Source organism: Hibiscus syriacus, unplaced genomic scaffold (genome assembly GCF_006381635.1).
Source record: "Hibiscus syriacus cultivar Baekdansim isolate YM2019G1 unplaced genomic scaffold, ASM638163v2 tig00110206_pilon, whole genome shotgun sequence".
NCBI classification, from domain to species: Eukaryota; Viridiplantae; Streptophyta; class Magnoliopsida; order Malvales; family Malvaceae; genus Hibiscus; species Hibiscus syriacus.
This window is the reverse complement of record NW_024062627.1, coordinates 2,690,254-2,716,670: the sequence shown is the minus strand read 5'-3', so window position 1 is coordinate 2,716,670 and position 26,417 is coordinate 2,690,254. Positions and strand designations below refer to the sequence as shown.

At 32.3% G+C, this 26,417-nt stretch overlaps 2 protein-coding genes and 1 pseudogene across 2 annotated transcripts; 2 read left to right on the top strand and 1 right to left on the bottom strand.

Moving 5' to 3' along the window:
* Positions 1-7,551: 7,551 nt before the first annotated feature.
* LOC120219294 lies at positions 7,552-10,377 on the top strand (annotated as a pseudogene).
* LOC120113406 (AT-hook motif nuclear-localized protein 23-like) lies at positions 8,358-18,944 on the bottom strand. The gene is made up of 2 exons (XM_039134583.1): positions 17,783-18,944; positions 8,358-8,368 (listed from the first exon to the last, which is right to left on the bottom strand). Exon 1 carries the CDS (start codon positions 18,685-18,687, stop codon positions 17,824-17,826), a length of 864 nt encoding a protein of 287 aa, XP_038990514.1. The 5' UTR covers positions 18,688-18,944; the 3' UTR covers positions 8,358-8,368; positions 17,783-17,823.
* On the top strand, positions 12,211-12,570 carry LOC120219293. Its single transcript, XM_039216115.1, has one exon. The coding sequence runs from the start codon at positions 12,211-12,213 to the stop codon at positions 12,568-12,570; it is 360 nt and encodes a 119-aa protein (XP_039072046.1).
* Positions 18,945-26,417: the final 7,473 nt, after the last annotated feature.

The following is a 26,417-nucleotide window of genomic DNA, read 5'->3' as shown; positions in this document are numbered from 1 at the left end:
AATTTTACCCAAACAACATCCTTACACTCGTTCTTAGAGGCCGACCACAATAGCCCGACGTGGTGGAGTGTCCACTCAAGAAGGTGTAAGGTTGTAAAATCATGTAATCGGTCAGGTTTCAGTCGGATCCTAGCAGGTCGGGTAAAATCAGGTACAGATCAAGTTAGGTCAATTTGATTGTTTGACTCAGATCAGGTCGGGTACAGGTCAAATCAGTTCGAGTTATTTTCAAGTTGATTAACACCAGATTCATATCAGGTTCAAGTCGGGCCATTTTCAGTTCGGATCGATGTTAGTTCAGGTCCGAAGCAGATAAAGACCAGGTTAATTCAGGTTCAGGTGGACTTCAGTCAGATCTCGTTCAGATCGGGTCACATCATTGATAGATACAATTCAGGTCGAATGTTTACCAAATACGAAATGAGTTCAGGTCGTGTCGTTTTAATTTTGGATTAATTATTTTGTCATCTTTCGTGATTGTTAAATTTCAAGTTGTAATTGTATATGATTTCGAGTAAATTACAAAAAAAATAAGGGTAAAGTATAGTAATGGTCACTGAACTTTTCTAAAGCTTTCATTTAGGGCCCCCAACTTTTAAAACTTATAATATAGTCCCCCAACATTTAGTTCGTTTGCAATATGGTCCCCAACAGTTACGTTGGTGACCATATTGCAAACGGACTAAATGTTGGGGGACCATATTACAAACGGACTAAATGTTGGGGGACCTAAATGAAAGCTTCAGAAAATTTCAGTGACCATTACTATACTTTACCCTTAATTTAACTACGGCCGACTTAATTTGGGTTTAATTAATTTTAGGCTGTTGTGATTGAATCATTTACTAGCGTTCATTAACTCGACATAGAAAACGATTTAATGAATAATTAAAAATAATAATGGGTCAAATAAAAAATATAAAGAAAAAGGAAGGAATCAGTTTTGACAAAGAGATTTTCATGTCGTCAAGGATGACAGTCGATTAAAATTATTGTTTAATAAATTAAGAAAAATAAAAAGTTAATTTAGTTTTTTCAATAATTTCACTTTAAAATCTATCGAAGAAGATAAATCAAAACATAGAGATAAAGCAGAAGAAGAAACAACATCATTGTAATCACCATATGATTTCAATAATAAAATTATAGAAGGAAAAAAACAAAGTAAAAACAAACCAAAAGAAAAAACAATTATGGGATTTAGTTGGATCAAAGTAAATGGAAAGGAAAACAACGTTAAAGGGAAAGTCTAATAAAAATTAGTTTAATTTAAAGTTAAAAAACGACGAAAATGAACATGATCGAAAATGTGAGAGAAAACATAATAATTAAGTTGAGTGCGACCGAAAATATGACATTTATTTATAATATTTTAGGTTGTAACCTAATAAATATAGTTGTGAAAATATAATCGATTCTGAATGCTTAAACACAAAAATATCATAATTTTCTTTCTTAATCTCCCAAAATCTAATTTTCGCCTATCAACTTATTTTTTACCGTCCTGTTATTTTGCTAGATCCATTTGCTAAACTTTGGTTACATTTTCGGTCGAAATCGGATTTATTAAAGCAACTTATAACAAACCTGATCTCAATCTAGTTTCTTATCAGCCACTAATATTCATGGGCACAATCCGATTTCTTACCATGATTGATAACATTTTCAGCTTTCAACTTATTTTGTTACCGCCCTTATTTTGATGAACCAATTTACTAAACTCTCTGTAACATTTTTGGTCGAAGCCGAATTTGTTAAAACAACTTATAACAAACCTAATCTTAACTTACTTTCGTATCAAACGCTAACAATCATGGGCACACTCAAATTTCTTACCACGGTTGATAAGTTTTTCATCTTCCAACTTATTTTGTTGTCGTCCTTATTTTGATGAATCAATTTGCTAAACCCCGATAAGATTTTCAGTCAAAACCATATTTGTTAAAGTACCTTACAACAAACCTTATATCAACTTACTTTCTTATCGAACACTAACAATCATAGGCGTATCCAGATTTCTTCCCATGATGGATAATATTTTTGGTTTTCAATTTATTTTCTTACCGCCCTTATTTTGATAAACTCATTTGTTAAGCTCCAATAACATCTTCGTTCAAAAATCAAATATGTTAAAGCAGCTTATAACAAACTCAATCTCAACTTATTTTCTTATCGAACGCTAACAATAATGGGCGCAACCAAATTTCATGGTATGAATGATAACATTTTCAACTTTCAACTTATTTTGTTCACCTACTTTTAGAAACTCCGCAAACATTTTGGGTGCAACCAATTTGTTATAGTGGGCTATAACATTTTCAGCTTTCAATTTATTAGTTACCGCTGTAACTAATTATTTTACTGGCAACTAAGTGATGCAGTGTGTTTCTTTTAGGCTGCATCTTAACTTCTATACATGGAATTCATTGTTAGGTATTTCTTGTAAAGAAAGGAAGGATGAAAAATATGTTAGGAAAATAAACCGAGTACAAGTAATTTCCCTATAACCAGATTAGTGAGAATGCGAAATAAAAGCGGAAAAATAATACCCGAAAATTGATAACGGAGTTCAGCCAATTGTGCTTACGTCTCCGGGCTGCTGCAGATCTTTTACTAAGAGAGAAAATTTACAGGTGTTTACAAAACACTCACTACTCACAAGAAAGCTCTCTAGTATAGGAAGAAAGAAATGTTTTGGGATGATTTTGAAGCTAAATGGGTAAGGGTATTTATAGTAGAAACTTAGGGACTAATCTTTGAAAATACCCTAAAGTGCAATGACTAAAGTGAATTTACCCATTCCTATTTTCAACAAACATCTACCAAAATTTTACCAAACTTTGAAAAACATTTTTCAAAGAAACATTTACCAAACTTTGAAAAAACATTTTCCAAAGTTGGTTGCCAAACTTTGAAACTTTTAACAATCTCCCACTTGAAGACTGATTTTAATATGTCTTCACACCTCGATCAATGCAGCAGCATGTCTGGTCTTGTTATTCTAGCATGCCAACTGAAGCTGAACACAACTTCAGTTTGTCCGTAGTCACCGTCTTTGTCAACATGTCTGCCGGATTTTGAGCTCCACTAATCTTTTCAAGTTTCAAAATCCCATCTTCCAGAAGAGACCGGATAAAATGATATCTCAATTGTATGTGCTTTGTCCTGGAATGAAAAGACGGATTCTTTGCTAGATGGATAGCACTTTGACTGTCGCAATACAAGATATTGTTTTCTTGTTTCTTGCCTAACTCTTCCAAGAAACTTTGGAGCCAAACCATCTCCTTGCTGGCTTCCGTAACAGCGACATATTCTGCTTCAGTTGTGGAGAGAGCAACTATCTTCTGTAGTTGAGAAACCCAACTCACTGCAGTTCCTCCTAGAGTATAGACATACCCTGTAGTGCTCCTTCTGATGTCGACATTTCCGGCTAAGTCAGCATCTACATAGCCTGTCAGTATCATATCTCCACCTTTGAAACAAAGTGCTTTGTTTGTGGTACCCCGAAGATATCTGAGGATCCATTTGACTGCTTCCCAGTGTACCTTGCCCGGATTATTCATGTACCTGCTAACAGCTCCCACTGCATGAGCAATATCTGGTCTGGTACAAACCATGGCATACATCAGACTTCCAATTGCTGAGGCATACGGCACCTTCACCATGTGTGCACGTTCTTCCTCCGTCTTTGGTGATTGGTCTTTGGAGAGTCTGAAATGAACACCTAAAGGTGTACTTACTGGTTTAGCATCTTGCATGTTGAACCTGGAGAGTACTTTGTTGATGTACTCAGCCTGTGATAACATCAAAGTCCCCGACTTTGTGTCTCTCTTGATCCTCATCCCAAGAATCTGCTTTGCAGCGCCCAGATCCTTCATAGCAAACTGCTTCGACAATTTTTGCTTCAAGTGTATAATCTCTTGCATGTCTGAGCCTGCAACGAGCATGTCATCAACGTACAATAATAAAATAATGAAGCTGTTGTCGAACCTCTTGATGTAGCAACAATGATCTGCTTGGCATCTGATAAAACCACTGCTACTCATGAAGCTATCGAACTTCTTGTACCACTGTCTAGGAGCTTGTTTTAAACCATACAAGCTCTTCTTCAACCTGCATACCAGGTTTTTCTTGTCTGCCTCTATGAAGCCTTCTGGCTGCCTCATATAGATTTCTTCCTCCAAATCACCATGAAGGAAAGCTGTCTTTACATCTAACTGCTCAAGATGTAAATTCTCTGCAGCTACAATTTTCAACACCAGTCTGATTGTAGACAATTTTACGACTGGAGAGAAAATTTCATTGTAGTCAATACCTTCTTTTTGCTGAAAGCCTTTGACAACCAATCTTGCTTTGTAGCGTTTGCTCCCATCGTGCTCTTCTTTGATCCTGTAAATCCACTTGTTGTGGAGCGCTTTCTTGCCTGGTGGTAATTCAGCTAATTCCCATGTCTGATTTGACATAAGCGAGTCCATCTCATCTTTCATGGAAGACTCCCACTTGACTGAATCCTCCACTTGCATTGCTTCATCATAGCACTCTGGTTCACCATTGTCAGTCAGCAACAAGTAGTGTAAAGAAGGAGAATACCGTTGGGTTGGTTTAGGAATTCTGGAGGAGCGTCTCAGTTCTGGTGTGCCTGGTTCTTCTTGAACTGCTTCAGGATTGATCTGAACATCATTTCCAGAAATCTCCTCGAACTCAGCAAATTCCTTTGTTTCAGCTTCGGTATTACTTGATTCTGCGGTTGATCTATCTTTGTACATCACATTTTCATTGAAAATGACGTCTCTGCTTCTGATGATCTTCCGATTTTCATAGTCCCAAAACCGGTAACCGAACTCATCACCGCCATAACCAACAAAGGCACATTTTTTGGACTTAGCATCAAGCTTACTTCTTTCAGCAGAGTCTATGTGTACATAAGAAATACAACCAAACACTCTTAAGTGTGAAAGGTTTATTTCTTTCTTGCTCCAAACTTCCTCTGGTATTCTGCCATCCAAAGGAACTGAGGGCCCACGGTTGATCAAGTAAGCTGCAGTGTTGATTGCTTCAGCCCATAGAAATTTGGGCAAGCCGGCATGTATCCTCATACTTCTGGCACGTTCATTCAGAGTTCTGTTCATGCGCTCTGCTACACCATTATGTTGCGGTGTCTTGGGAACTGTTGTCTCCATCTTGATCCCATTGTTTGCGCAGAAATCTCTGAATCTACTGTCTATGTACTCTCCTCCATTGTCAGACCTCAACCGCTTGACTTTCAAACCAGTCTCATTTTCCACCATGGCCTTCCATTTTCTGAAGATATCGAAGACTTCTGATTTCTTCTTCAGAAAATAAACCCACACCTTCCTTGTTGAATCATCGATGAAGGTGACATAATATAGTGAGCCTGCAAGAGATGGAACTGGGGATGGTCCCCATACATCAGTATGAACCAATTCTAACCTTTCTGCCTTGGGTGTCTTGCCAATCTTTGCAAAACTGACTTTCTTTTGTTTGCCAAAGATGCAATCCTCGCATAGTCCGACATCTACATTTTTTAGATCCGACAGCTTCCCTTTTGACAAAAGTGTCTTCATCCCTTTCTCGCTCATATGGCCAAGCCTTTGGTGCCATAGGTTTGATTTTCCATCAGCATCTGCTACTGCAATGATATTCTCTAAATTTGAGGTTACATAGAGAGTACCAGTCTTCTTACCACGAGCAATGACGAGTGCTCCTTTGGTAATCTTCCATTCACAGCCTGAAAAGGTTGTGCTATATCCTTCTCCATCAAGCTGTCCAACAGAAATCAGATTTCTTTTGAGGCCAGGAATATGTCTCACTCCTGTCAGCTTCCAGGTGGTCTGGTTTGGCAACTTTAGTCGGATGTCTCCTTTTCCGACGATCTTTAAGGTTTCATCATCAGCAAGATGAACCTTTCCAAAATCACCACTGACATAGTTCTCCATGATTTCTCGGCATGGGGTGGTGTGGAAAGATGCCCCTGAATCCAAGATCCATGATTCAATCGGACTGTTGACGCTTAAAATCATGGCATCACCTGTCTCCTCCGTCATGTTGGCAGATTCCTGTGTGCCGGTATTTTTCTTCGGTGCTCGGCAATCTCTTTTGAAGTGACCCTTTTTGCCGCAATTATAACAGGTAAAATCTTTATTTCCTGTTCTTGATTTGCCCCTTCTAGATTTTGATCTGCCACGATTTGAATTTCTTTCTGAAGTTCTCCCTCTAGACTCCGTGTGTAAGGCTGAGGAGGTTGATGCTTCACCCGATTCTCTTCGTCGAATTTCTTCACTCAATACCAGATCCCGAACATCGTCGAATTTTAATTTGCTGTTTCCCGACGAACTGCTGACTGCTGTAACAGTAGCATTCCAACTGTCTGGTAGAGATGATAAGAGAATTAAAGCTCGAACTTCATCATCGAACTCAATTTCCACTGAACTCAACTGGGTTGTAATTGTGTTGAGTTCATTTAGGTGTTGTGCCACCGATGCCCCTTCCGCCATCCGCAAATTGAATAATCGCCTCATCAAATGAACTTTGTTTGAGGCCGATGGCTTCTCGTACATACTGGAGAGAGCCGCCATAAGACCCGCCGTGGTCTTTTCCTTTGCTATGTTAAAAGCAACATTGCGGGATAACGTCAGTCGGATAACTCCGAGGGCTTGTCTGTCGAGAAGAGCCCAATTTTCATCCTTCATGCCCTCTGGTTGCTTTCCTGAGAGAGGTTGATATAGATTTTTCTGGTACAAAAAATCTTCAATCTGCATCTTCCAAAAGCCAAAGTCCGCACCATCGAACTTTTCAATTTTCACCTTCCCTTCGTCTGCAGCCATCGCTCCCACTCGAATCTGGCTTCGTTTGGATCGTTTCTGACAATTCTTGCGAATCACCGTGTATTAGAACACCACCGTCGACAAACTCGTATCGCCGACCGAATTTCACTATTCACGAAATTCACTATTCACGTGAATAGTAATGAATAGTAACCTCGCAGAAAATTTGACAAAATTCACAACCAAAAGCTCTGATACCAGTTGTTAGGAAAATAAACCGAGTACAAGTAATTTCCCTATAACCAGATTAGTGAGAATGCGAAATAAAAGCGGAAAAATAATACCCGAAAATTGATAACGGAGTTCAGCCAATTGTGCTTACGTCTCCGGGCTGCTGCAGATCTTTTTACTAAGAGAGAAAATTTACAGGTGTTTACAAAACACTCACTACTCACAAGAAAGCTCTCTAGTATAGGAAGAAAGAAATGTTTTGGGATGATTTTGAAGCTAAATGGGTAAGGGTATTTATAGTAGAAACTTAGGGACTAATCTTTGAAAATACCCTAAAGTGCAATGACTAAAGTGAATTTACCCATTCCTATTTTCAACAAACATCTACCAAAATTTTACCAAACTTTGAAAAACATTTTTCAAAGAAACATTTACCAAACTTTGAAAAAACATTTTCCAAAGTTGGTTGCCAAACTTTGAAACTTTTAACAAAAATATAATTAACTTTGAGTTCAAATGTTATTTGAATGATAAAATGTTTCATTTCTGTAATTTTTTTGTTGCAAAAATCATGGACTTCGGCCACCCACAAAATCTCTCTCCCGAAATTTTAAAGCTTTACATGACTCAAGAAGGGGTGCGGTCCCCCTTCTCATCCAAGGTATGATGTATATTTTTTGTTGAGGTTTGATGTATGTAAGCAATACTCGTACTCGTACCATTTTGATTTTCTATGTGTAACAATTTAATAGGCAGATAAGCCTATTCCAAAGGCAACATTACAAGTTACAGGTGCTGTTGGCTGAAGAAGAGAGGGACTTGTTTATAAGAAGAATGAGGTAATCGTGCTTCTGAGGTCTTTCAATATCGTTTTGGTTCCTATGGTTTAACATCTATTAGCTGCAGGTATTTCTAGACATTGTGGAAAGTATAAACTTACTATTACGTAATAGTGGTTTTGTTTGTTGGTTTGTGTATGGATGAAAATTAAACATTTGGTGATTCCAGGCAGTGTTCTGCGTTGTGATGTTACTGGAAAGATCCTTATGAAGTGCATCCTCTCTGGAATGCCTGATCTGAAATTGGGCTTGAATGATAAGATTGGACTTGAGAAAGAATAACAAATGAAATCCCACCCTACTAAAAGGTGGCTTCTATGTTTCATCCTATGCTTCCTTACTTTGTTAATATACAATACAATCCTCGGGGGGGGGGGGGGGGGTTCTGTTCATTTTTTATCATTTCAAGTGACTTGAGTTTCTGAAAGATTACATATCGGATTACGTGACGTATATGATCTCAATAAGTAAAAACCACTCGGTTCACTCTTTTTCTTTCATGCCATTAATCCACTCATAATTAACTTTCAAGTAATCACCCATTTCCATATATACATGGGCAAAAAGTGAAATTTCATTATTAAAAAAAGTGACATGGAGGGGGGGAAATGTAAGGTGTGCGATTTTTACTGGATGGAGCCATGGAAGACAGGGAGAAGAGGGTTCATGAAATAATTTCTCTTGGTTTTTTAGTTATTAAGTTCTGCTTTTTCTCTCTCTTACAAATGATGTTGTCTCAGTGGCGAGACTATTGAGCTGGACGATGTTAATTTCCATTAGTGTGTAAATCTTACAAGATTCAACTCAGAAAAGACTGTTAGTTTTGTGCCACCAGACGGTGAATTTGAATTAATGAAGTAAGATCAAGAAGTCTTCTCCCTTATTTACTTGCGGTATATGGTATGCAACTTCAGTTGTAGTTTTGTTATACAGTGTGCAACTTATATATATATATATATATATATATATATAAATGTTTCCTTACCTTAGATATCTGGAGATATATAGTGAAAACAAATGTTTAACACTTGTCCTACGTTTGGTTACAATAGAAGAAAAAAAATTAGTACACGAGTTTTAAAATAGTTTGTCATAGATTAAAAGAATTTTTACGAATTTAAGTTTGAAGTTAGAAAGATGAGTAAAAAATAATTCATATTCAATATAACTCATAAATATTCGTTCTCTTTGTTTAAGTTATGTGAATGGCTAAGAATTACCAAGTGAAAATAATCTATTGTTAGTTAATCAAAAATATTGAGTTTAAACATCCCTTAGGTCCCTATCAATTTATAAATAGATTTTTTTATATAATATTCAAAAATTCATATAATCTTTTTGTCTTCTTTACAAAAATTTATATCGTGGAACTTTAAATATTATATTTAAAAAAACCATAGACACTAAATTAACTTTTTTGGAGAAGGTTCAATTTGCTCCATTTATAAATTGATAGGGGCTTAAGAGGTGTTTAAACCTAGTATTTTAGTTCAACTAAGTATAGATTTAACATTTTAGAGTAAAATATTCACTTTATCAAATGTATAGGGACTAAAATGTCCCTTTACATAATAGAGGGAAAAAAATGGAGATTTTTGGTGTATTGCAGGGGCTGCTAGTAGACTCTATCCTAGGAAGAATAGTAGTCCCTACCAATCATAACATTAATGCTATATGGTGATGAACTATCTGAGTTCCCAATGATTATACAATATATTATTGTTTTGAATTGATGAATTCATAGGTACTCATGGAAGGATCGAGGAGAGCGGGTGGGGTCTACATCCTTTAAAATTTTAAATTCTCATATATTTTAGATATATATTTTTTTATATTTTCTATAATAAAAAAAACATGTTCTCATATTCTAAACTTTTATAAGTTCACTCACCCTTCAAATTTTATAAATTCGTTCTCCTAACATAAAATCTTACGCTCATCCTTATAGGTACCGAATCATGGAGGGAGTTAATCCTCCTTTCCGGGTATTGCCTACAATCAAGGAACTTGGTCGAACACGGATGGAAGTAAATGTTAAGGTTTGTAATACTAATCAATCATTTTGAAATTGGATCCAGCTCATGATTATGCTGTCACCATATTTCTTTGAAAATTTCAGGTTAAGTGTCTTCGGAGCAAAAATGTTTGCTCTTGGAGTTATCGTGAAATTTCCTGTGCCGAAACAGACAGCTAAGACGAGTTTCCAAGTGACATCAGGTCGAGCATAGTACAATGCTGGTATTGATTGCTTGGTTTGGAAATAAATGTTTTGGTCTGTTACCATGTGCATATATGATTTATCTTTGGATTAAATTTGGTTATGGTTCAACGTCACTTTTTAGGATAAGAAAAGTCCCTGGACAAACAGAGCCGATCTTGAGTGCAGAAGTTGATTTCCACGATGACAGAAAAGAAGTGTTGGACAAAGCCACCAATTCAGATGGAATTTCAGGTGCCAATGTTTACAGCCTCCCCGTTTACGAGTCCGGTTTCTTAAGGTAAAGCATTCTTACGTATTCTGAATGTATGTGCGGTTCGTTTACGTTGAACTCATACTTTATTTCGAAGGTATGGGAAAAGAGTGGGTATAGCACGGTTGAGTGGGTTCGATATATTACCAAGGCCGGCTCATACGAGGTCAGGTGCTAGAATCATTGAGCCTCTCTGTTATATTGTATCGACAACCTGAGTGTCGACTACAATATTTACTCGGCTACCCACTTTTAACCAAGTAGAAATTGATTCTTTCGTGTATTGAAGGTAAGGTGAATAAGCCTCCATTCCACCTAAAGGATGCAGCCAGCCTTTTGTTTCAGTTTCTTGTATAGGCTACCGGTATTTAGAATAAAATCCTTGTGCCATTATATGCACAATGGTACCATACATATATTATTCTTAAGCCTTTATGCATTTAATTATGTTTGTATTGATCAACAATCTCTAGAACGGATGGTTAAAAGTTCTCAGTTGATACTTTTGTCTCTCTTAGGTTTTGGGTTCAATACCTAATAACCTATCAGGAGTAAAATTCTCCTTCGTATTGAACTTATTGAAGGATCTCAATAATAAAAATGTATTATTTTCTTACAATTTTTGAATTCGAACAACTATTTCTATAAGGTATGTGTGCATTATTGTCGAGAGGCCAAAAAGATTTTTCACCTCGTACAATTAAAAAAAAAAGACATTCTTGTACTTGATATATGACCTAAATACTCTTGGCTTGCGTTCGCTAGAGGTAAACCCGGATTCTAATAGCACCAGAAGACACATTTAGAGTTCAAAGGAAAAACTTGTGAAAATGTCCAAAGTTGCGATTATATGATTAAAATATTGTGGAATCCTCCCCAATAATCAAAGCATGGAGTATAAGGATTGGGTTTTAGACGTTGAGCTTATTCGTCAAAATCAACATGGAGAATTAATGTGGAAGTTAACCGACATATATCATTATTGCAGCTACCAGCCATTGCCACATCCAAAACACAGTACACGAGTTCGGTCTCCAGCCACCTAGTCTAGTTGGTTTGGTCGGCTCCAAAGTCCTAACGCACTGGGCATTTTTTTATATGATTTTCAGTTTTCAACCTTCTACGCCAATCGATATGTTTTTAATAGTCTAATAGTAATTATAAGATAGTATTTGTTCAGATTTTTTTTAAACAACTAACAAGACACCCACTCTACAGACGTATTTACTCGAACTCAGTACCTCTAAAAAAAACAATAGTCTCTTTTACCACTAAGATCACTTGATGAGTTCCTCTAGCAAATTAAAACCTAACAAAGTTTATAGAATTGATAAGTACACTTACATTTTAGTATTTATTCAAAGCTTTCTTAATATTTTTACAACGTACATGCATTCTATAAATACAGTTACTCAACCTGAATTCTTTAAGGAAAAAATATTTCTTTTTACCACTAAAATCTCTTAATTAATTTAATTATTTCAATATTTAGAATTCATAATTTTGAGAAATAAGTAATTTCCACATTAATCCAACTTCAAATCCAAGGACCGGTAATTGAGTGCGACATTTTCTCAAAATGACGGGTCATATCCCAATTTTCGGTGTTATTCAAATTTAATACCTAAAAAACCAATACTATGCATAGTAATTTAATCTACTTTATCCTCTTTGCTTTGCTTATAAATATTCCCTCTTTTTCCCCTCTCTCTAGTCGTTGCTTGGCCTATTCAACCGGAACTTGCCAAACACTTCTACCACACTTTCACGCTTCTATAAATGGTTCATTCATCTAGTCATAACACATCATATTGAGTCATTAACATCTCATATTTTGCTATATACACTTTATCTTGAGAATTTCAAGTTATCAATTGCTTGATAATGGGTTGCTTGGTTTTACCGGCCTCGTTACTGCGACGGCGTTGCATGGGATATCGGCCTCTAGCGGAGGATGACGCATACAGTGATTTGGACCGACGAGTGATGGTGGTGGTAGGCAAAGAGAGGAGGGAGTTTTTGGTTGAGTCATTTGTGCTGGAGGAGAGCCCGTTTAGGGTATTGATGGAGACAATGAAGAAAGATAATGGAGGTGAAGTAAGTGATGGTAAAAGGAGGGTGATATTTGTGGATGTGGATGCTATCTTGTTTGAGCACATGCTTTGGTTGATGAATAATGACTGTTCCTCACTGTTTCAGCTTAATGTGGAGGAGATTCTTGACTTTTATTCTCAAGATAATTAGAATGGAGAAGAGAGCTGGAAATTAACAACGATATTATTTACTCTAGTTAATCTAAAAAAATTATAGTTATATATAGGGTGAGTATTCGATTAAGTCAAATTAAAAAATTTCAAATTATTCAAATCGACAAATCTTATTTAATAACTCAATCTTTATTTAAAAAAAAATTCTAGGCATAAAGTTTCTTTATATTTTTAGAATCGGCCAAGTTTGGCACATTCAATCGGTCAAATTTACCAAGTATATGGCTTCACTCTTTATAATTTACCTATGAGTTGAGTTGAGTTGAGTTGAGTTGAGCTGGTGGGGTTGATGGCATTATTGTCCTAATCATACAACTTTCTCTTATTTTATTATGTATTTGTTGTTGTTTCTTAAGAGTTTATTTCATCCATTAAATTTAATTTTGCATTAAATCCATTGTGAATGATAATATTTTTTTTCTTTTAAGAAATAGATATACCAAAACTATATCGCACGCTGATTTTTTTAGTTTAACTAAACTTATTCAAAAACATTATATTGTATGATAATTTAATTAGTATTTGATAAATTTTAAAAATTAATTATTTCCAATGATACTTACTCTTGGATGGAGTGTAAAACATTTGTACACAAATTTTTAATTTGGGTAGAAATCTAAATAATAATTTTTAATTATTTTATTTAATAATGTACTATTAAATATAAAATTTTCTTGTAATATTATTTATCTGAGTTTAAAATATGATTATTTTAGTCATTTTTTATGTGTCATAAATGACAAGGTCTGAGCTAATCACCCCCAATGATACCATGATAACTCTAAATATATGAGCACTTAGGTATGTTAGACATGTCCCAACTCAAGTCTTCTCGGCCCTTGAGAGACACAATGTCTAAACTTGATATACCTGGCCAAATATTGCACACTTGTAGCATCGCCAATAAAAACTAAAGGCTCTCCCACTTTTACTCTTGTTCACATTTTTGTACGATAGTCATGAAATATTTGTTTCATTACTAAACACAACTAGTCAAACACATTGGTTAACCCAACAAATATATTATGAGTCTAAATACATCATACCAAGATACCAAAGTATTTTTGGGTTAGTCCTCTTCTACGATTCTCATTTATTAACACCAAGTCATGTGGATTAACTTGTTGAAACAATTCTTCTATAGGACTGCATTATTCAGCTTCGTATTCTCCCCCACTCAATCTCATGACGGTCTCGTCATGAACATAATTTACCATACGACTCCACATTCTGTAGTTCCGTATTTTCTCTCACTTGATCTAATGACGACCTCGTCATGAAAACGCCTTTGCCTCGTTCCCATGAGTTGTCCCTCTAAGCCATTTTTTATGCCTTGATCTTCTTTCCCACACAATTTTGTGATGTCCACGTCACAAGTACCACCGCGCTTCATGGTATTTTTCCTACAATCAATAAGAAGTTAAAGAATACTTATTGAAACAATTACCTCTAATCTTTTGCCCTGAATTCAATACATCATCCGCATAGACAATTTGTGCTCATAATGATACGTGCCTCATATTAACTCATAGTAAAGCCAAGACATACTTAACAAGAGTAATTTCTCCTAAATAGACATTATATCATCCCCTTGGTCTTAATATACGCACACCTAGGCTCCTCATGAACCTAAGAGAAAATTGTTTACACTATGGTAGCTCCACATGTTAACTTAGGGTGAGGGAGATGGTTAAAACCCAACACCAAATCACTTCCCCTTAAAGAGTTAAAGAAACTTACCAACTATAACATCAGTACATGTTAAAATGTCTGAAATGAGGTCATTAGCTTGACATGCCTTCCATCGCGATTCTTCAAGTTTTCCTCGACTCACTATCATAACTACTTGGTTCGTTATCGGATTATTGTCAGGGTAATCTCATGGCTACAAAATTGTTCCCGACACTTGGCTCCCCTTTAATGGTAAATTTTATTTTTACACCCTTAGATTTTATATAATTTTACATTGATATAATATAAATTATATTTAAGCTTCTAAGATAATAAATTTATATATTTATTTTAAAATTTGTAATTTTTAAATTAAAAATAATAATAATAAATTTTAGCTCTTCAAAAGTTTCTCATTCAACTTCGGCCCCTCCAAAAAGAAAAATTAGTTTCTTTCCAACATGATACAAAATATTGGATCGATGTCAAACTTTTGTGTTTGAAAAGTAAAATTTTATTAATAAATAAAATGATAAATTTATTAAAATATTAAATGAATACTTACAAAAATATGTAGAACTATTTTAATTCTACACTAATTTATTAAAATATAAATTGAATAGTTTGATAAACTAAAAATTTAAGTGTTGAAAACTAAATACTGAAAGATTAAGTGTTGAATTTAAATTATAATATGTTTAATATTTTATTTAAAATTAAATATTAGATCTAATTAGATTATTTAATAAATAGAAAATTTAAATGATACTATGATTAAAGAAATAAAAATAAAATAAAAGATGTTAGATGACATTATACTTGAAAGAAGTAGAAATAAAATAAAAGGAGTTAAAAATATATAAATAATAAAAAAGTTAAATGAACTGTAATTGGATTCACATAATTTATTCAGCTCAAACTTTGGATCATTATGAACCTAATTATTTATCGACCAGCCCAAATAGAAGGTGGAAACTTTGGACCGTCAATAAAAATGAGAAACATGTAACTATTTTTTTTCATGTTCTGATCATAGTTTTAACTCTACAATATGTGAATCACATCGAGTGATATCAATAGTCGAAAAAAGTATTGTTCTCTTTTGAATTTTTAAATTCGAATAGTTACGTTAGGATATATATGCATTATTAATGACTAAGAAAGATTTTAAACATATATTATCTTATAATCAACCTAAATTATCCAAAAAAGAAAAACTCCAAGACATAAATGTTAACAAACCGATCCAAACGAAACATAATCTCAGAAATTTTAAATTTTTATTAGAAATTTATATTATAATTTCAATTTTTTATTCAATTAATTTTTAAATATAAGACAATTAGAAGAAGTTAAATCATTCATTTTATATAAAAATAAATTATTTATCTCTATTTTTTCATTTATCCTCATTCATTTATCTTATAAATACATTATTCAAATTAATGAGAAAAGACAGATTTTACATTTTATTTATTATCATAGTCATTATTACAACATTTAGAAGAACATGAATTCGAGTATAATTAAGTATTAAACCTTCGATGTAGGAATTTGAGAGATTGGAGTAGTTTGGGCATCATATCAATTAAAAGTTTTACATTTTGTTTTTAACTCCTGTTATATTTTATATGATTTTTCTTTTAGTTTATAAAATGATTATTTTATTTATTGTAATTTGTTTTATAGAGTAGTTGTGAGTTAGAAATTAACTCAAATTCTAGTTTATAATATTTAGTTGAGATTATATTATAATTTTACTTGCTAAAGCTTACTTGATTGTTAAGTTTATTTAGTGTTTTACAGATACGTTAATAGGTGAAAAGTTTTAATGGGTAAGATTCCTAAGCAATTAAGTAATATGCTTTATAAATAGTGTATTACATTTCGTTTAATCTTTCCATTTCTTAATTCTACTCATCTATTGTTTTTTTTTTCTATTTTACTTAATTTTGTAGCTATGAATATTCATTTTCACTTGTTTTCAAAATTACTTATATAAAAACATTCTTTAGTTGATATAAAATTACTTTTAATAGCACGAATAAAACGATTTCATTGGTTAAAGAATTATTATTATTCTTTGAGATTTCAAGTTTGAGCATCACATATACAAGAGTATAAGCATTCAATATCAAACGCTTGAGAATCTTTAAACAAATATTACATTATACAAGGTATAACCATACGATTTTTATGGGATCGAAACAACACTGGATATTAAAATATAAATGACCTCCCTAAAACAAAGCACAATGAGAATACTTAAACTTGGGAATTGGGGGCAAGCCAAGCATTTCCCTTTCACCAAAAGAATCTATATAGCTAGGTTTTATGGAATAAATTCATTCATTCACAACATTTAATTTTTAAATATATCCCACTACTGATGGAAGAATACTCAACTTATAGAAAACCAAGTGATGAACATCATTATTCAATTGTTATTTCTCAGTGAGCTGAAGGCATTGATTATCGTAAGCAAGTAAGGAATCCGCATCAACATGAATAAACAAAACCATTTATCTCAACATAATTTTCATATATATAATATATAAAATTTGTTAAATCTGGTGTTGATTATCATTATGAAATGGAGATTCGATTATGTTACTAAACCCGATATTTTTGCTAATAAACAAAACTTTAGATTTATCAAAGTAAGAGTACTGTTTAAGCCATTGACCCACTGTAGTGATCCCTTAACCAACAACAAAATATAATATTTGAGTATAAAGATAGCAGCTTTAAGATATATATTTTGCACAACTTATTGAGTGTCTGAGTTGTTAAAAAGGGAAACATTATTCTTCTTAAAAAAAATCGAGTTTAAGTAGATGTGTTTAAAGGTATATCAAGAAAGGGACTCCATAGTAATCATGAAGATTTACTTATGTTTTGGTTTAGTTCAACAGATTTGGGAGAGAAGAATGTGACGTAACAGTGAAATAGAAGGGTGCTGAAAATCAAGAAGAAGAAGAAAGTAGGCTTTGAATTACGATGTGAATGCAGAAATCCATGGTGGTTTATAGCAGGAAACAAGAAGAAGAATCAGTTATGAAACCACTGGTTTCCTAGTTATTATATTCTCTCCTGACCTGAAAACACTGCAAAACCAAATCCCATGTTATCAACTCTTATAAGATTTACTTTCCAACCCTTGTTTTAAAAGTTTCAAGTACTTAAAATGAAAGATTTGATATGTGATGCAAATTTTTAAAAGATGAAGGGGAAACCCTAATTGATCTCCTAGTAACACTGAAAATTCAGTGACTGATCATATTATCCGACACAAGTTAATACATCATATCAAACCATGAACAAGAAAGGACTATTTCCAGAAATCATAGATTCCAAAAATCCCATAAGAAACCAGGAAAAAAACTAAAACAAAGATTAAGAAAAGAAAACCTAAAATCAACATCAACTTAAGAGCAAGTGTAGGACGAAGGTGATGATGATGATAACTAGTCCATGAAATTTGCTGACCTTAATGGTCCAAGGCTCCTCATTTTCACCATTGCTGCAAATAGAGCTTGAATTTTCCATTGAAAAGCCCTCAAAACGGAGGCCTATTACCACCTGAGTTTCCAGGCCATCCTTCAACAGGTAACTGGACATTAGGGGGCATATTGAGGGGTAAATTCAAGAAAGGCAACCCACCTGGGGCAGCTCCTGCATCGGCAAACATGTTATTTCCGCCGCCGCTTTGCATCTGCAGCTGGTCATCCTCTTCCAAAGGCAGTCTCTCGTAGGCCACATTTGCAAACGACGAAGCTATAACAATAACAGGTCCCGCCGCCATCAGTTCACCGACTACACTCCCTCCAACAACCTGGCCTTGCCCGCCGGCCAAGAAGATTGTCAAACTGGTGGCGCCTGGCGGAGCTGGCGGAGGCAGAAAAGAACCCGAAAGTGATAAAATTTCAAATCTGCCATGGAGGGTAACTACAGCTCCAGCTGCCGATGGTTGCCTGATGGTCACGTTGGTCACCGTACCACTGCCACTCAATATACAGATACCCCTTTGCCTTCTACGGGCGTAGCTGGCAATACAGTCGAACACATCGCAGCCGTTCCCAATCTCAAGAATGTGAGCTCGGAGCGTGTTGGCACTCTCCCTTGTTATGATAACCGGAGGCTTCGGCTTGTTCTTGGAACCTGGAGGACGACCCCTTGGCCTACGAGCAACAAGGTCACCACCTGGACCCGAGTTGGCGGCGTTGACCAAGTCCAGGCCTTGGTGAGTCGATTCATCATCTTGGTGATGATCGGCCGAGCCATACTGAGCACCACCACCAACACCAACACGGTTTTTAGAAGCTTCATGATCTTGAGGTTCGGGTAGGTACTGGAGATGAAGGTCGGGTCTGTGAAGCTGATGAACATAGCGAGAAGCAGTTCCTAAATTAAGACCGGCCATGCCAGCATCAAAAAGAACAACACAACACAAAACAAAGAAAAACAAAGGATTAAAATAAAAATTAGTATTTAAAAAGGGGGTTAATAGTATATAATTTATGGATTAATTTAGATTAAAAACTGTCTAAGATGGGATTTGTTTAAGGGAAGAAAAAAATATAAAGAAGGGGTAGGGCAAGCGATATGGGAGACTTGATGGAAGAAAATGATTTGTATAACTAAGAAAAGAAAGGGTTTTGCATATTTTTTTTAAAAGGAAGGAGTGCAGGCAAAGGAAAGGGGAGAAGCAGAAGAAGAAAGGAAGAAGAAGAGGGGACAAAAGCAAAGTTTATAAAAACACAATCTTTTTCTTATTATTTCTAATAAATACTCCATGTACTATGAATTAGTTGAGAAAATCTTTTATTAGTTTTTCCTCTATTTTTTGACATCTCAAATTGGTGGATGCCAGCCCTACACTCCTTTTGTCGAGCGTGGATCATCAAACACTGAAGCTATGGAGTATTATTTTATACATTCAGAGGACAAAAATGAACAAGATAGATTTTGGTCTTGGGAACGGATGGCAGGTGGACTTCACGCGGTTAAAGGGTTTGTGTTGATCAAATATGGATGGTTAAAAAAAAGTGTTGTGTTGTGTGATATAATAAAAGTGAAAAAAAATACCGAGAGTAAATGAACCCTGGATGTTAGGATGATTATTTGAATAAATCCAGTCGAGATAAATAAACTTTTAAGTCAATAAAGTTGATGAATTTTATTTAAATCTTTTAATGGAGTTAAGTTAAATAGATTTAAGTTAGTCGAGTTGATTAATTTTATTTCTAATTTAAATTTTTTTAATGAAGACAAGTTAAGTCAAGTTATTCTAATTTCTTTTTAAATTTAAGGTTAAATTATACGTTTAGTACTTAATCTATTTATTGTGTTTTGCTTTGATACCCAAATTTTATATTTTTATCAAAATTATACATAACGTAGTTTAAGATTCAATTTGGTGTACTGTCATTAAAAAATTAACAGAAATGGTGATATGCTATTTTTATTTTTTAATAACGATGTGATATTATCTTATAGTGACACGACAATAATACTATTAAGTTTTTTATAAATGGGATACCTAAATAAAACATAAATTAAACATTATGTATAATTTGGAATAAAATAGAGTTTAAGCAGGTTACTGCAACCTTTTGTTTTGTTACTTTATATGTGTATGTATTTACTTGATTACATGTTGTAGTGTGGTTGTTGGTTTTCTGTTATGGTTCAGGTTATAGGAATTAGATGCGGTATGTGTTTTGGGTCATAGCGTTATGGCCCTTTTGACTGTATTCTCGTATCACCTCAAGGTACACTCTTTTCCCCCGATAGGTTTAGGGAGGTTTTTTAATGAGGACATTAGGGTGATGTACTTTGTTATTAATCAATACAAGGTACCTTTTTTAAAAAAAAAAATAGAGTTTGGGCACTGCTAACAGAACAAAAGTATTAATTTAAGTATTAAACATATATAAAATTACTTTTTAACTCAATTTTTATCTGAATTTTTTTTAATCAAGTTGAGTTTATAAAATTATAAATCAAATTAATTTTATTAATATCGAATTGAATATTGAATTATTTTTTTAATTCAAATCAAATTTTATACTCCTATACAAAAATAGACTATAAAAGGATAGAATTAGATTGAGATGTTAGCTGATTAGATGTTAACATTAGTCATAGCTCATTGGAGTGTGGAGTTAACCATGGTTACCTTCACCACAATTTGACCAAGTTTGGTTTGTAAACAAAGAAACCGACAAATGGAAAAACAATGGGAGAAACGGAGGGGCAAGTAGGCGAAGTAGCAGCGGCGCGTGGGTCCTACTCTTGTCGTCTCCGCCACCATCCTGGATAGCCCTTTCTCCCCCTCCTTTTAGCCGTCACCGCCCCTTTGTTTTTGCTTAACGTTGGATTATAATATCAGGTATACATGAATGAATTACTTATTTTATGAAGAGCTACAGTTTGAATGTATATAGTCTATTGTATAGTTAATTTGTTCCTCCTTAAAGGGAAACATCGGTTATGTTCCTTTTTAGACATATATTTTCTTAAAAAACCGAATGTTATACGTTACATATTTTAATTTCAATTTCAGTACGAGGACAAAAGTTAAGGAGCCAAGAGCCCCTATTTGAATAATTTTTATGAATAATTTAGTCACCCATTTTAAGCCATTTAATATGACTAATAAACTAAAGATTGACTCTTATTTAATATAACTAGTTGATTAAGGTTAAATATATTACTCTATTAAATATGTTTTTAGGTACTTGCAATAAGCTATTGTTTAGTAGCCCCTGAAAATGAAAGCCTAACCAATTGCTTTTAAATAGGTTTATTTCTAGGAAATTAGGGGTGTAATAATCATGACTAAAACTATTTTGTCTTATTTTATTTAAAACTAAAAGTTGTAGTATTTATTTTAAATACTTCAATTAATTGACAATGAATGTTCAAATATCATGACTGTCGTTGGTGCTTGAACACGAAATTTCTAATAATAATAATTATTCTTTTAACCACTAAAATCGTTTGATTCATGTGCTAAAAAAATTCTATTTTCATTAATTTTTGAGACCTTTGTAATTCATAACAATTTATTAATTATTATGATATATTATACCTTAGTCAACGAACCATATTACTATATATAACCTATGACATACATTCATATATAAATGATATGTATCTTAAGGGTACTTCTTTCTCATTCATTTTTTTAAAATAATATCAGTAGTTTTTTTATATATAAATAATTTAGTGTGATTACAATGTAATATTTATATATAAAAAAATTAATTAATGGACAACACATATAAATCTTACAAACACAACTATTCAAACTCATTACTTCTAAAAATAATAATATTTCCTTTTACCATTGATGAGAATCATTTATATTTTACCAATCTTCTTTTACATATTTCTCTTTCATATCTTTAATTTTATTTCTGTATATTCTAAATTTATTATTTTATTTAATAAATATTTTTCTTTTCTAACGAAAATGCTATATATTTTTATGCTCCTGTAGCATATTTCTATACTCTTTCAATACATCTTGTTCTTTTTTAGGACTAAATTTGGCATCGCTTATTTCAATTTACATTAATTTAATTATTTTGTTGACCTATCTTTGATTTGGACCATTGAGTTCGCTCTATCACTTTGATACGTCCTTGTAAACATCTCAGATAGGTTGTACCTGATTTGTGATAAAGTCATATGTTAATGTGCAGTCATCGTAATATTCATTTTATGTTAGTGTTGATGATGATTATACTTCACCGTCAATAATAGTGCTTGTTCAAATCTTTTATTTTTTTAAATTATTTGATTGAATTTTTAGAATTCTTTTTATATAAATTTTTTTATTTAATATTTTTATAGAAGTATGGGCCTCTTATTATTTAATAATTAATTTGTATTATTTAATATTTTTAAGAAAAATGTAAAGAAAATAACAAAAATATAAAGCTAAGTCTTTTTTTAATTTAAAAAACATAAGCCATTCTGTGTTTAATTGTTGGCTTTGGAACTTGTTTCCATTTAACTCACAAATAACAAAATGGATATTATTTTCCTATTTTTCTAATATAAAGAAAAGAATAAAAAAGAAATTTAAGAGAAATGACTTCCTATAAATTTCTTTTCCGACAATTGGAATTCGAGCTGATAGTTATTTAAGTGGAATTATTTATTTTTGTTTGGATCAAATCTAAATTTTATAATATATTTATTAGTGAATCAAAGGATGGATCAAAGGGATTGATTGAGAAAATAGTTAAAAAATATAAATGTGCATATAGATATATTGTCTTTATGTTTCTGAATAAATTATTAAGATAGCAGCAATTTATACATGAAAACAATCATTGTGGATCTCTTAGTCTTCAAAAGTTATATAATAAAATCACTTCATAAATATATATTTATTAATGTTTTAATTGATAATTTTTTTATAAAGTATCATTGTAGAAGTTTATATAGCATAGGAAATTGAAATAAAAATAGTAATATAATTAAGTGAATCAAATATTTTTTTATATTATATACTTTAAACGAAAATATATTATTATTAGGAAGTGCCCTAATAATAAGGCGCGCAAAGATCACATTATGATTAATGGGGAGTAAAGGTGATATAAGAGTTTATTGCTTGTCACAATTGTCCCATTAGTACTTCAGATTGGCCTAGAGGAAAAAGAAACAAGATTTTCGACACACGAATCAGTAATGTCAAATCAATTCTTGGATCCACGTAACCTCAACGCAGAGTATAGTCTAGGGTTTCATATGCCTTTGCCGTACTATTTTTATATTAGTATTAATTAGGTATATATTAGGTTTAATCTAATTTAGAATTCATTAATTAATCTTAATGATAGAGAGAATGTTTGTTATTTTTATAAACATTTGAGTTTACGTTTATAGGTGTAAATATTATCAATATACTAAAAAAATTATGAACATTACTAGTAATTAATCGTATTAATAAAATAGTTTAATTTAATATAAAATATTAACATTTTTATGCAAAAAAAATCGTTAGTTTATTAAAAAAAGAAGAAATATTCAAAACTATAATGAATAATTACCATGTATTTCTATAACACCAATTAACATAAAAAATTAATCAGTTGAGATAATATAAGGATCATGCATGAAAATGGTTAAAAATCCATCCAAAAACCTGAACAAAATATAAATACGAACTTATATGACTGCATCGGTAAATAAATCACAATAAGAGGTCAAATCATTGAAAGAACATCAATAATTATAAATTAGAGTTAAACGTCGTGATAAAACTATCTCTAACGCAAATCGTGTATTCAAATCCAATCCAAGAGTTTAAAACAATAAATATTAACGAAATAACAAATAAATGTCATTTTAATTAGTTGAGGTGCCATTAAATTCAACTTTGAAATTAAACAAAAAAGGATGAACAACGACATAAAGAAAACTGAAAACGTACCAAAAATTAAAAAAAAAAAGACTACTAGAGAGGCAGAGAAAAATATACTATAAAAACAAAATTATTACAAATTTAAAAAATAAAAGAGAAATAAAAGTACTCTATAAGAAAACAAAAGAAAAACAAACAATACGAATGATCGATGATTTAACACCAAAATTATTGTCGTCGTGGAATTCAAATATCACCATTTTTTTAAATGCATAATATGAATGACTAATATACGCATACTTTATACACACTTGCAAGTACACATACCCATATTAACGGTGGGGAGCTTTCTAATCTTGTAGAATAAAATATACTAATAACGTAAGGGTCGGTTTAATAGGATTTGCGTTATCTTAATGGGATTTATTTAATATTTATTATGGTGGTTTAAGAACTCCAACATTGACCATTAATCTTTATATTCAAAAGGTATGGTTCTAAAGTAGGTGAACTAGTGGTGGGGGTTTTGCCACATCAAAAAAAATAATTTGACTTGTGAAGATATATGATTAATTAAATTATAAAATAATAATTAAAATTAGTGTAAATTTGGTATTAAGATTATTTTATTTAATATTAATTATGATTTAAAAATATTTTTAATTTTCAAAAATATATTTATTAAACATGACTAGTTAACTTAACCCAATGGTTAAATAAGAGTGCGGCGTGGAAAATCTTGGATTTTGTCATTGCCTTTTAGAGGGAGGATGGAGTCATTTTGTTGGAAACAATAGGCTATAGGCACCTGCCAATGCTGAAAATTTTGGACTTCTTGAATTCCATCACCATCTTTTCTTTGAATTGGTAGAACCTACATATAAAATTATTATTTAATATAATATTCTATAATCGAAATTAATATATATATATATATATATATATATTATTTATTATGTTTTTAATAGTCGGAATAATTAATAGTAAAGAAAACCGGTGAAGTACAGGCACGGGCAACACAGTTTCTGATACGAGCTATGGAGGAATGTGTTAAGAAACTTAGGAGCTTGTTATATATGGTAGAAAACAGTATTACGAGGTTGTGAACTGGAGACCTAAAAGGTACTGCAACTGATACAAAATGTAAAAAGGAAAACCATACTTTCACTTACGAATAAATGGTTTTCAGTAATACACGGGGATGAATTAATGGAGAGAATGGAGTAGTTATCTCTAAAAATTTAAAATATCATACATCTTAATTTTTTTTATTTTATTAAAATTTTATAAATTTGTTTATTTTTAAAAATTTATTTTTTAATATAAAATCTTATATATATATCTAATAATATATAAAATTTATTGTATAAAAAAGAGAGAGAGAGTGGATGGATCAGTGTTGCAGTGAGAAATAGATATATGATTTGAGAGAGAGAGAGAGAGAGAGAGATTGAGATTGCAAATGGCAGTGAACAAAAACCAAGGAGGGTAAAAGCTGGGGATTGTTTGAGGAAGAAGAGGATCACGTGCGGTGTCTGAGGGGCAAGAGCCACCGTATAGCTGTCGCCCAGGAGGCAGAGAAAGAGGTCACTTTCATCGGGAATTGCTCTGTCTATCTCTGCTTTCATCTCCTTGAATTCCGGGGAGAAAGAGTAAGCCATGCCAATATCCCACCACTTCAATTTTACCTGCTCCATCATTACATCACCCTACCATTCCAACTTCCTCAAAACCAAAACATTAATTTTAGGCTAAACTACACGTCTAGTATATAAGTTATTTTTTTGTTTTGTTTTAGTACGAAAATTTTATTTCTTTTCTAAATCATACTTAATGTTTAGTTTATATTTTATTTTGGTACTCTTTCGTTAAAAATGTAACAGTGATGTTGACATATCACCATAATATAATACCTCGTCATCATTGAAAAAAAATCTAAAAAATGTGACTCTAACAGTTCTGTTAATTTTTTAACGGTGTAGTATCAAATAAAAATCTAAACTAAACGTCAGTTACGATTTTGAAAAAAATAGTTTGAGTACCATAATGGAACAAAAGTAAAAATTTAGACACTAAATGTGTACTTTACTCTTAATTTTAATTTGTATTCTACATTAATTTCCATTTTATTTTGATTTGATTTGATTTGATTTTTCTCATTTAATTAGTATTGTTATTAATGGCATGTCGTATATTTATTTTACAATAAAATAATAATTGTTTTTGAAAAAATATACAATCGAATTGTTTATTGATAAAAAAAGATAAGTTCAAATGTTTATGTAGTATACTTTTTTTGTTTGATTGATTAGAGAATTTTGACAGTTTAAATTTTTTACAAGGGAAAAAGTTACATTCATGTAATTACATAAAAGATCCAATTTATGTATAATTTTGAGATTTATATGATGAGAAATGACTTTGAAGAGAATTTTAAATATAGTATTGATCATTTAACTCATTAAGTAGTATGGCTTATCACGTGCTGTGTTGGATTTATAATTTATTTAGGTTGAGCACGTGTTTATTTTAAATTTTAATTTTGTAATTAGTTAATTATTTTATTAAATATATTTATTTTAAAATTTTATTTTTGTCTACTCCATTAATTTTTATTTTATGTTTTTAACATATATATGTTCACTCTCAAAAACAAATATTTTTCTTTCAATTTTTTTTAAAAATTAAAATATTTTTTGCCTAGATTTATGATATTGAGAGTTACATATTTAATAATATTAAAATAATATATTTTATGGTTGTTTAAA